This window comes from Orcinus orca, chromosome 13 (genome assembly GCF_937001465.1).
Source record: "Orcinus orca chromosome 13, mOrcOrc1.1, whole genome shotgun sequence".
Taxonomy (NCBI): domain Eukaryota; kingdom Metazoa; phylum Chordata; class Mammalia; order Artiodactyla; family Delphinidae; genus Orcinus; species Orcinus orca.
The window spans coordinates 19153912-19166985 of record NC_064571.1 but is presented as its reverse complement, the minus strand read 5'-3'; the positions used below and the strand labels follow the sequence as shown (position 1 = coordinate 19166985).

The 13074-nt window shown below is 38.3% G+C and overlaps 1 protein-coding gene across 3 annotated transcripts in view; it reads left to right on the top strand.

Annotated features, from left to right (window-relative positions):
- CTNNA2 (catenin alpha 2) overlaps positions 1-13074 on the top strand; it is a 1200774-nt gene that overhangs the window by 1100162 nt on the left and 87538 nt on the right. For all 3 annotated transcript variants that reach the window (XM_049695784.1, XM_049695785.1, XM_049695786.1), the window contains one exon: positions 182-382. In XM_049695784.1, the coding sequence (XP_049551741.1) occupies positions 182-382 (201 nt within the window). The remainder of the gene's footprint in view (positions 1-181; positions 383-13074) is intronic.

The window sequence follows — 13074 nt, the reverse complement described above, 5'->3', positions numbered from 1 at the left end:
CAAGTTTGAGAACCACTATTGTAATTATAAACTATGTTCTTTAAATATAATTTCAATGTTATTAGGCATGTATTGAGATGTACAAGTTGATGGCTTGTGAGTTAATGAATCTATCTTCAATAGGTTTTTAAGTGTGTCAGTGGTATAAAATCATATAAATGTGTATGTGTCCTCTCCACAGAAAATCATATCTTGGAGGATGTAAACAAGTGTGTGATAGCCCTTCAAGAGGGGGATGTGGACACTCTGGACCGGACTGCAGGGGCTATCAGGGGCCGGGCAGCTCGAGTCATACACATCATCAATGCTGAGATGGAGAACTATGAAGCTGGAGTTTATACTGAGAAGGTGCTGGAAGCTACAAAATTGCTCTCTGAGACAGGTAACCATGGATATTAGGTTTGACCAAAATGTCAGCACCATGATTAATTTCCATACCTGAATCAGTCTGTTTCATTGTTTCCCATAGGTCTTTCTGCTTCTAAATTACACATGATCATAAAAAGGGTGCTCTTTATTTCTTGAGTTTGAATTGGAATACTTTAGCAGAATAATAATTTATTGTTTTGCAGTATATACTACTCTACAGTTTTTATATATAAGCACTTGATTCTCACAAGGACCTTGTGAAGTAGGCAGATTTTTATTATCTCCTATTATGAATGTGAAAATGGAGTTTTGAATCAGTTAAGAAACTGGAAAAGGGTCACAAGTCTAGAAAATAGTGAATATGTGATTGGAACTTGGAATCTTGAACTTGAAAAACATTTCCCTGTCTATTTCTTGAGAAGATAAGGACAACCAGGGAAAAGCATAAAGGCTCTAGGTAGTACATGGACATGAAGTAATCAAAGGAGGTAGTGGTTACTGAAAAAGGGTTAGACTTTAATATATGTCCTGCTCCTCTTACAAAGGCTTGCATGCCCTCTTCCAGGGGCATGTGGCTGCCCACTGGGGAATCACGGTCGTGGTGAGACACAGTTACTTATGGGAGCCTGTCATAGCTCTCTGGTACACTGAGATGGAAAAAATACTTATTTCTATGAGTTAGCACAACAACCCATAACTCTGGATAGTTGTGTCAAAGAGTAGCCTATTTTTAGTAGTTTTTGCTCTTGACTGGTGTCTCTTGGCTTCAGACCCTTTCTGAAGTCCCCTATGCCTTGTATATTTGTATATATGGGGGAATGAGAGTAGAGAGAAAGTCCAGGGATGGAGAGAAGACAAATAGAATTAACTTTATATTGGATGGAGTTATGAATGGGTAATGAATCGGGTCCTCTGTATGCGTAGAAGGAACTTACCTCAGCATCAGTGGGAGTCTTCATGGGTCTATATATGGAATTTGGAACCCACTAGGCTTTTAAAAATAGACATATCTCTGAAAGGTCAGATGTAACAGTGTTCCAAGTTCTACATGATAAGACATGTTAGTAGAAACATGTTTCCTCCTACAGGGAAAAGGTTATTTACAAAGACTTCTGTAGCTATTTGTTAGTCTAGAATAGCATGGAAAAACAACAGATAAACGACATTGATTGCTCTCTGAAATATAAGCAGAAAAGGACTAGTGTAATATCACATAATAAAGAGCACATCTAGGGATTGTTGCTCTTGAGAATCCTCACAGACTTAGAATTACAAATAATAACAATAGTAATACGATATATCCATAATTCAAAAAGAGTCATGTACCACAATGTTCATTGCAGCTCTATTTACAATAGCCAGGACATGGAAGCAACCTAAGTGTCCATCGATAGATGAATGGATAAACAAGATGTGGCACATGTATGCAATGGACTATTACTCAACCAAAAAAGGAAACAAAACTGAGTTATTTGTAGTGAGGTGTATAGGCCTAGATTCTCTCATACAGAGTGAAATAAGTCAGAACTAGAAAAAAAAATACTGTATGCTAACACATATATATGGAATCTAAAAAAAAAAAAAGGTTCTGACAAACCAAGGGACAGGACAGGGATAAAGACACAGATGAAGAGAATAGACTTGAGGACACAGGAAGGGAGAAGGGTAAGCTGGGACGAAGTGAGAGAGTAGCATGGACATATATGCACTACCAAATGTAAAACAGATAGCTAGTGGGAAGCAGCTGCATAGCACAGGGAGATCAGCTGGGTGCTTTGTGATCACCTAGAGGGGTGGGATAGGGAGAGTGGGAGGGAGACACAAGAGGGAGGAGATACTGGGATATATGTATATGTATAGCTGGTTCACTTTTTTATAAAGCAGAAACTAACACACCATTGTAAGGCAATTATACTCCAATAAAGATGTTAAAAAAATAATAATATGATATATCCACATTGTAATTAGCTGAAATTCAGCACTATTTTTTTTTTTTTTCAAATAGGCTTGCCCTTTGCATTTAGTAGAGCAACACAATGCAAGCCATACGGTATTTCTTTTCTCATTTGGAATAATTAGAAACAGTTATTTTACTCTCCAATTTAAGGACTTTTTTTTCACCCTTAAGGAAACTCTGTCACATTTTTGGAGCTCTAAGTTCCTGGCCCATTACCTCGATTTTGTTACAAAGTCTCAGCTTCCTGTGGTATATCTGACACATAGCAGCATTTCCTTGGATCTGACACTGAGTGAAGAGTGTCAGAAGTTTCAACTCATGACTGGTTGGAATGATTACTGCCGCAGATGACATGCAGAGCATATTGCCAACTTATAGGCGACTTTGTGCACACAAAGACTTCAGCGTTGTTCAAGAGACATTTTAGATTTCTTTCTTACTGAGCCTTGGGGTGCTTTAATAAATAGAAGGAGTGGTGCCCATTGGGTCAAAACCGACATAAAGGCAAGGGCAGTGTGCCTAGCTGATGGAAATATTTTAACATAATTTTCACCCAAAGTCTTGAAATGTAAATAATATTCTGGTTGAAGTTTTTTTAACTGAAAAAAAAAAATCAATGAAACAGAGCAATCCATCCTGGATTGTTGTTGCTAATGAAGATTTTGCTCTTATTTGTCAATTTTCAGATCTTTAAAAATTCTCATCTCAGCCCTTCCTTGCAGTGATTGAATACTTGGGGTACTTAACTAAAGGCACCTTCCTGATTCTGATGTCCACATCCAATTCATAATTGAACAGAAAAGATAAGCAAGACATTTAGATTCTTTCTATTTTTCAGCATCTATTGAAGATCACTAGGAAAGAAGCCAGGTAGAAGAGAGTGAAATAAACAGTTTATAAATAACTAGTAGAAAATGGAATACATGTCAAGAAAAAGTAGATATTAGTGGGCTAAGAACTAGAATATACAAGGTATATAGATTATTTTGCTTCTGTCCCCAGTGGTTCTTCTCTTTCCTAAACAGGAACAATATGGTTTCTTTATGGGTAAGTAGAGAGGTTGTCAAAGAAATGAAAGCAAAATCTTTAGCTGTGGGCTTCCCTGGTGGTGCAGTGGTTGAGAATCCTCCTGCCAATGCAGGGGACATGGGTTCGAGCTCTGGTCTGGGAGGATCCCACATGCCGCAGAGCAGCTGGGCCCGTGTGCCACAACTACTGAGCCTGTGCTCTAGAGCCTGCGTGCCACAACTACTGAAGCCTGTGTGCCTAGAGCCCGTGCTCCGCAACAAGAGAAGCCACCGCCATGAGAGGCCCGTGCACCACAAAGAGGAGTGGTCCCACTCGCTGCAACCAGAGAAAGCCAGTGCGCAGCAACGAAGACCCAATGCAGCCAAAAATAAATAAATTTATTAAAAAAAGCACCAAAAAATAATTTAGCTGTGAGTAGAACAATTGACATACTCACAGATTCCTCATGGAGGGAGAATGCCTCTGCTCTGAAGCCAGCAGGGCTTAAGAGAAGGGATGGTGCTCTGTCACAATCGCACTGGTAATCTGAACATGTGGAACATGAGGTTTAAAATGTGTGATCTATATGGTGACTTAATACCTAGCATTTCTCAATAAGAAATTTCTCTATGAGAAACAAGCTAAAAAAAAAAAAAGCTTTAGCTGTTAAAATTCACTGGTTGCTAATTAGAATTGTTGGGGGATGTACTACACACATGGAGTTTGAGGAAGAACATAAGATCAGTTCTGTGATTATGGTTATGCAGAGTTTTGTAGGTTATATAGATTTTATAAAGTGGATTTGTCCCCTTGTCAGTGTCTGGCTATGCTAAGGAGGGCTACGTCCTTCAAATAAAAACTCCTATACAGATCACTAATACCCAAATTTCTACCTTTGGGCTAACATTTTGCTTCTGATTTTTAAAAAAATCTTAGTGCAACGTTTAATTGGTCACTTTTTTATGCAAGTTTATCAAACTTTGTCCTGAGAGTACATTTTATTTTGAGGAGAGAACACGGAGCAGTGGGCAAGGAGTGGAAGGTGACAGGAAGAAGAAGAAGAAAAAAAGGAAGAGTCCAGGACATGGAAGACAAAGCATCATGTTTTCTTTTGCCTTTCCACCAACCTACCAGGTTCTGCCCAGTTTTATATCTGAGTTGTTAAAGACCCTAAGGCAGAAGTTCTCAACCTCTGTATTATTGACATGTGAGTCTTGGTAATTCTTTCTTGGGGTGGAGGCAGCTGTCCTGTGCATTAAGGGTGCTCAGCAGCATCCCTGAACTTACCCCACTAGATGCTTATAGGACCTCTTCCCTTTCCCACTTCAAGTTGTGACAATCAAAATTGTCTCTAGACATTGCTAGATGTTCTTGGGTGGACAGAATAACCCCCATGGAAAATAACTGCCACAAGAGAAATAATATTCCATAATAAGAGCAACTTTAAAGAAGACTAAATGGAGCCTCTGCATGATGGCCATAGGGTACCGTGAAGGGAATGGAGTGAGAGTCTATTACCAAGCATGAAAAAAAAGGGGCAGAATGCTCAAAAAGTCTTAACTAGACCAGACTTTGCTGCTAATGGGGTTTTCAAATACAGGCCAACCTCTGTTTAAACATGTAAATGATGCAGGGGTGGGTCTCTGTAGAGAGAACTCCCACTTTACCTTCACTGAGAGGCTAGAAATTGAGAGAGATCCAGAGTGATGGAACAGTCTGTAGTTAATTTTCCATAAATTACTTTACTTAGTAAAGAGTAAGTAAATTTTTTTGAAGAGTGCTTTTTGTCTTGATATGAATGCTAAGTTAATTTGAAAACACAATTTTGTGGATTATTAGTATGTTAAAATTCTAGGGCAATATTACATAAAAATTTACCTATTTATTTTTTATAAAACTAATCTAGGCAGATGAAAGCACAATAAACTTGACGTACATCAGACTCATTAAATACTAACATGTTTGATGGGCTCTTCAATAAAACCTGAATTATAACAAATTGCCGATAGCTTGGTAGCAAGTGCACCCAATGAGACCCATTTTTAGAGATCTCATTTGCAAAGTCAGATTGCTGTGGAAAGTTGAGGGGCCTGAAAGTCCATTCAATGATATTATGTTTAAAGTAGCTCATTCTTCACAGAACAGATTACATTGAAATGCCATTTTTGTAAATTTGATGGCTGATGCAAATTTGTGGCGATGTCAATATCATCAGGTTGAGAGATCTTTGAGATGCCAGCAGTTCTTTCTTCAGAGGGAACCAAAAAGAATAGAAAAAAATAAAGTCTTTTTAGTGAGGATTCTGTTATTAAGCACTTTGTAAATGAAAATGAAAATTCCATTATTTTGGAGAACATGTGGGCCAAACAGATGGTATAATTTTTTTCAAGACTTTTTTTTTAAAGAACAGTTAAATGTTCACAGAAAAATTGAGGGGAGGCTACTAAGATTTCCCATGATTTTGAATCAATTCCCTTGATTCTGCACAGGCATGGTGTCCCCCATTATCTATATCCCCTACCAAAGTGGTACATTTGTTACCATTGATGAACCTACACAGACACATCATAATCACGCAAAGTTCATAGTTTACATTTTGGTTCACTCTTGGTGTTGTATACTCTATTATATTTGGACTAATGTATAATGACATGTATCCATCATTATGGTTTCATACAGTGTATTTTTCACTGTCCTAAACATTCACTGTACTCCATCTATTCATCCCTCTCCCCCTCCCAATCGCCTGGTAACCACTATCTTTTCACTGTCTCCATGGTTTTGCCATTTCTAGAATGTCATATAGTTGGAATCAAATAGTATGTAACCTTTTCAGATTGACTTCTTTCTCTTAGTAGAGATGGTATAATTTGTAATTTCATGCTTCTGTTATGTAAAGTTTTCATAAAAGAGTTTTTTTTTTTACAGCATTCCTATGTATTTTGCCCAGTAAGAGGAACAAATAGAAAGCACCCAAATTAGAAATGATAATGAGGGGTACCATTGTGTCAGTACAATGTATAGGTGAAATCCATGTAAGGAATCAGAAGAACTCAATTCCTTGACTTCTAAATGTGACCTTACACAAATTAGTTAATGCCCCTGAGCCTCAAGCTTCTCATGTATTGCCTGATGTTTCATCATCTAAGTATGGTCAATATTATTGATTTTGGGACATATGCTTCACTGTTTCTTGGCTTCCTCATGACTGCACTCAACATGGACAATCACTGCCCATGAATCCTCTGTATAGATCCTCTGCTCCACTTGGACAGGTGTATTTATTATTTTCCAGTTAAAACACATCCCTGCTGTTCCCACTCTCCTTCCTGTCATCTTCCCCGTTTTCTCCTCCTCCTCTACATCTGTGTATTGAACTTATCCTTTAAGATCTGACTCAGGTCGCAGCTAGAGACAACAGGGATCTATTTCTATGAGTCTGTTGACATTTATTACATCCTCTTCAGTGTCAATGGTCCACAGATAGATTGTCACTTCCTAGAGGCAGGTGTTCCTGTACATGCCTTGGGCCTAGACAAGTATTATCACATCATTAGCCTTTAATATGTATGCATTGATTAAATGAATATGAAAAATTAAGATATGACCTTTTTTTTCAGTGGAGAATATATCCACTAGCAGCAGCCTTAGGCTTATAACTCAAGATTCCAGGATAAGTAGAGATGCTTGTTTTCCTCCTACTTTCTACACATCAAAGAAGAGCAATCTTCTTGGCCACTTGGGGGTATGCTTATTTCACTTGGGCTGATTTCTGTTGCTGGCGGGATCAAGTTTTATCATTGGACATGTCTGGGTGACCTGACTATCCCCGTGACCAGAGGCAAGGGGTATGGACAGAAGTAAGATCAATATCAGAAGAAGGTGGTAAGGACAGATTATTGGGAAGACAGAAATATTAGATATTAGAGATAGGAAGGACTATTACAATCTGTCACTTCTCCATGACTGACCTTGAAATTAAATTATGAAATTAATGAATTTCCACAGAAGCTGTAATGACTGAGATTCAGTTCAGCCTAGACTTCCTAATATATTTTAAATACATTTTAATATAACCCTTACTATTGGTGTAAAGCATTTTATTTCCCCCTGAAAGGTCAAAATGATTACAATATGGAGGAAATGTCTTACTAAGTGGTGGTTGTGCTAGTCATGGAGGTGGGAAGTCAGAAGTGTAGGAGGAACGAGAAGGAAATTTCATTCACTTAATAGTCCTTAGACAGGCAACATGTAGTTTGTCTCAAAGCCTCTTCCATATGTCTGAAACCTACATACTTGAAGTATTGTACAGATCTGGCTGATGGTTTTTAATATCAGTATTTATTTGTTTTATCCTGAATGCAAATGCAAGGTTTCTTGCTCAGAGAACAAACTTCTTTCTTAGTAACAATAACATTGCCAGTTCCCTATACCTCGTTCTACCACTCAAGGCAGTGTGATAAGGTCAGATAAAGTCTGCCCACACGAAGGAGGTCCATACTACAGGAGAAGAACCACGAAATTATGAATCTGAGAGTTTATATAGCAATTGGTGCTCAGCTGTCTCCCTCCCCTCCTGAGAGGGAGAGAAAAACCTTCACTCTTTAATGTTAATAAACTCTCTCCCGGAAAGGTCCCCAGGTTGTTACAACCCTTTAGAATATAAATGAATGGCTCCTGGTTTTATTCTCTTTTGAAATGTAAACACCTATCTCTGGGGAGATAAACCCGTAAATCTCTTTCCGGATTATTTCACCAATTTAGGACTACTATTGAGTCATACCTAGAACCAGGTTACCAGTCATTTTTGCTCAGAAAGCCCTGGCCATGCAGAAATATGAAAATATCTTCTCTATACTGGCTTGTTTGTAAGTAATATGTTCTGCTAGAATTCACACATGACCAGCTCTCTCAGCGTGAGAAGCTGAAGAACCACCTGAGAAGAATACAACTTGAGAAAATAAGAGAAACACTTTAAAATATATATATTTATTTACTTTATTTATTTATTTTCATCATTTTATTTTATTTTATTTTTTGGCTGCCCCGGGTCTTAGCTATGGCATGCGGGATCTTCGTTGAGGCACGCAGGATCTCTCACTGAGAGGGGCAAGCTCAGTAGTTGTGACCTGTGCGCTTAGTTGCCCCGGGGCATGTGGGATCTTAGTTCCCTGACCAGGGATCAAACCCATGTCCCCTGCATTGGAAAGCAGATTCTTTACCACTGGACCACTAGAGAAGTCCCAAGAGAAACAATTTTAGCCTGATAGTAAACTTCTAACATGGAAGTGGAGGTGGGATAGGATGGATATAGGAAGACTCACAATTACACATTTATGGAGCAACATAGTGGAAGAAACAGCACTTTTCTAGTGCCCAATTTTCAAAGTAAAACTAAAAGGAAGACATGAATTTCCAGTTCTGTGTGAGTCACATCATAGACTCATAATCCTGGGGACTGCAAAAGACATGATACTTCTTTGTCACTTCAAGGATATGAGGGATCAGCATCCATGGTACTGGCCATGGAATGGCAGAAGGGCCAGTGCTGGGGTCCACAGGAATTGGTGGCCAGGGTGTATTAACTGGGCACAAGTGAGGCAGCAGTAAGTTCCTTTTACCCAGAATCCCTACCACGTCAGCAATAGGTGTTGGAATCAAAGAAAGGAAGAATATGTCAACAATCACTTGAATGGGAACATCATTAGAATATTCCAGAAATAGTTTGATTAGGAAAAATAAGAAACTATGCTTGTAGCTGGGATAACATATGGACATAAGAACCAGAAAGATTCTGGATATTCCTGTCAAGTTGACCCCAAAATTACCTCCCCACTCGGTTTGCCTTTCTATATTTTACCTGTTCTCTAACGCTAGCTGATTTCTTCCTAGAGAAGAAGCGAAGTCTTCTGTAACCATACCAGCCAATCCCACTCCTCTGTGCCCCATTACTCACTGTCACTCATTAAGGTCCTACCAGGTGTTGCAAACTCTGTGTTTGCTCATTTTTCTGTCTTAAGGTACCTCTCTGTTCTCTGTCCCCCTTCTATTTTCTATCCAGGTGTGTGTGTGTGTGTGTGTGTGTTTGTGTATGTTGTTTCCTAATTTTAAAAATTGCATGTTTAATGATCAAGATCAGAATCTTTTAAACTAAGAGCAATAAATTCCTAGCAATTATTTTATTACATCTTAAAATTTAAAATCTCATTGACGCCAAAATTAACTATTTATCAAGCTAGGTTTCTACAAACACTGTAAGCTAAATAAAGCATCATGTTCAGTTCTTTACTCATTCCTTAAGTTTCAGAATGAAATGTGCCATCCTTTCCTCTTAACTTATAAACAATTTGTGATTATTTTTGAAATGCTGATTTTAAAATGTAAGAACTTTCCAAGCAAGCATTTTCTTTCCCTGGGGAAAGGAATTTGTGTCTAGACAAAAGCAGATGCATGCTGCCTGATTCTCTCAGGGTAGTTATCGTGGCCAGAATTTAGAAGATTTTTTTTCCTTCTTCTAAGCAGTCCTTTTTCATCTTTCATCAAACAATTCAGCTCATGGGTTATGTATGGCCTTCTGGAGCTTGAGTTTGATTTTGATGTTTGAAATGTACATTATAATTTTCCAAACATGAGTTTATGAAAATGGCAGCCTTTAGGAACTCCCACAGAGGGAACAGATGACTGACTCTGACGAAAGAAAGTCCAAGAATATACACAGCATGGAAGAATTAGGACTAGCCAGGAGGATGCTGATGGTTGTCTAGAGAAGTAAAAACAGCTGACAAATAGTCACCAGGGAATAGGGAGCAGATTAAGCTGGGCTTCTTTCGTCCTGGCTCCTAGCTTCCAGAGCTCAATATCTTCTAACTTGATGAAGAGTTATCAAGAGAAAGCACAGTGAAAGCTAGTATATCACTGGCCTAGACAGAGAATTATTTCAATTTAGAGAGCTTAAATATTATTTCCATACTCCCTCCTCCACATTTAAAAAACATTTGAGGATACTTTACTCAAGATTCACATCCAATCAATCAGCTAATATAAAATAGTAGTATGCATTTGAGGTAGAAGGAAAACACTTTCACAAGAATATTAGGTTAAGCTGAGAGGTTTTTTAGAAATAGTGTCTAATTTGAGATAGGGAAGCTGGGTTTGATTTTTTTTTCCAGTTACGAGCTTTTTGGTAAAGTCTCTAACTTTTAAAGGTTTCCTTTCTTCATGGATCTGGTGAGGTCATACTCTAATACAGTGTTTAACACTGGCTTTCTTGGCAATGAAGACAAAATGAAAATTCTAACAGTGAGTTTATAAAATCTTGTCCTGAGGGCAGATTTCATAGGAAATTCATTATTAAAAATGCAAAACCATCAGAAAGATGATGTAGTTCTGCCAAGGAGAGAGAAGGGCATAAAAGCAGGGAAATTCAGTTTTCAGATAAATTGTACCAACTTCCCAATTTTCAGAGATTTCAACACTAATTTGTGTGCTATTTTCAGTTTACTTCACTCCCACAAGGCCCACTTTTTTGTGATGAATCATGTACGTAGTTGTACTTCCAAGCTCCATCCAAAGGAGACCGGATGATTTTGCCAGCTGTAAACAAAGAAAAAGGGGGCGTGGATGGGTAGATACAAAGGGTCATGGTGTGAAGATGACAATTACAAGAAACATTTACTGTGAATCTTGTGTGCTTGGCACGATGGGAAGCATCTTACATACATCCCGCTTTTTAGTCCCTTGAAGGCAAGATCATATTTATTTTATTTGCCACTTTATCCCCAGTGACTAAGTACTACCTATGTTTATATTTAAAATTGTATATAAAATTTGTAGAATGTATTATTTTTAAACCTTATGTAAAACCAGAAGGCCAGCTGTTTTACACTTGTGTAAACTGAGGCTCAAACTGGTTAACTTGTAAATAAATATAATCAAATATCAAGATTCAATTAAGCTTCTGCCTGAGTGCAATAAATATACCAGAAACCTAGACCAGCATAGCTGCTACAAATGAATGAACAGAAATTTTAATATGTCTTTCTGACTATTTTTACTGTTATTTCTACTTCTGGCATAGCATATTCTATTAGTTAGCTATTGCTGTGTAACAAATCACACCAAAGCTTAATGGATGAATGTTACAAACATTTACTGTCTCATAGTTTCTGTGGGTCAGGAGACCAGCACAGCTTAGCTGGGTGGCATTGCCTCAAGATCTCTTGCAAGGATGCAGTCAAGGTATGGGCCAGGGCTGCAGTCATCTCAAGGGTCAATTGGTGAAAGACCTACTTCCAAGCTGACTCACATTGTTGTTGAAAGGCCTCAGTTGCCTTATTGGACGTAAGTCCTCAATTCTTTATTGGCTGTTCACCAGAGGCTCCTCTCCATTACTTGCCGTGGAGGCTTTTCCATAGACCAACTGGCTTCCATCAGGGTGAGCAAGTGAGAGAGCAAGAAAAGGCAAGGAAGATGGGAAGCCAGCACCTTTCTGTAACCTAATTACCAACGTGACACCTTATCCCCCTTTCTATATTCTATTAGTTAGAAGCAAGTCATTAGTTCTAGCCCACTTTCAAGATGACAGGATCATACAAGGGCATGAATACCAGGAAAGAATGGCCCATCTCAGAGGCTGACTACCACACATACATATTTGCAAATGCATAAAGATGGGACAAACAATAAGGGTGATGACTAGCATAATTAAGGTAGAATATTAAGACATATGAACAGATCCCACAACATGGATTTAACAGGGACATGTTTAACTTCTGCCATAATGTACCTATTTCTTCGTGCAGTGCCTTCCATTGTGTCTAGATAGAGCTATGCAGTATCTGGCCAGGAGGGGAGAAGGTAATAACAGATCTAGATAGTGAGGAAATAAAAGCCAAGATTGGAACAAGGTGATTGGAGAGGAGAGTTGGAGCAGAGAAGGACAGATTTGAGAAATTGCACAGAGAAACAAGACAAAGCTAGTACATAATTCAAAGGTAACAGTGTACATGTCAAACAGAAGAAAGAATCTAGTGACATTACTAGGGAACATTTCATTTGACTTAGTATCAGAGATTCAAACTTTAATCTCAGAAGAAGCTGAGTGGTGATGAAAATCATAATCAGTATTAGAGCGAGTGTGCAAAATCAAGAAGTAAAGGTCTGGATAATGCAAGAAATGCTAGCTAAGTGTTTCAACAAGATTATGGCCACTCTTGTACTTGTAGGAAAGCCTCTACATCTACTGGGAGTGCATGGGTCTATAAATTACATACAGTAATGAAATAGCCTTTGTTCATGAGGTAGACTTATAGATCCACTTGATTATTTCTTGTCCAATTGATAGAAACATAAGCAGCTCTAAAAAGAATTCTGAGCTCAAGATTTTGAAAGGTCCTTGTTTGGGATGGGGGGACCCTAGAACATCTTCTAATGACTTAATTATAGGTCATGAAGTTCTTTACTAAAGTTACTGAATCAATATGAAACAATGACCAGTGGCTATGGTTTGTCCTCCATCATTTTTGAGTGTTACCAAAGCAACAAATGTGTTACAGCTTCAGTTTGTGTTAGTTCCTACTTCTACACTGTAAGACTTGGAGCTTCAGACTCAAACAGGCTCCTTTCTAATTGATGATGCTTCATGGATGTGCTGAACTATCAAGGTACACACAGAGTCTTGTAAATGCCAGTCAGACTTTCTTCTGGCCAAATTCAGGCCTGAATGATGGTTTACATCATTC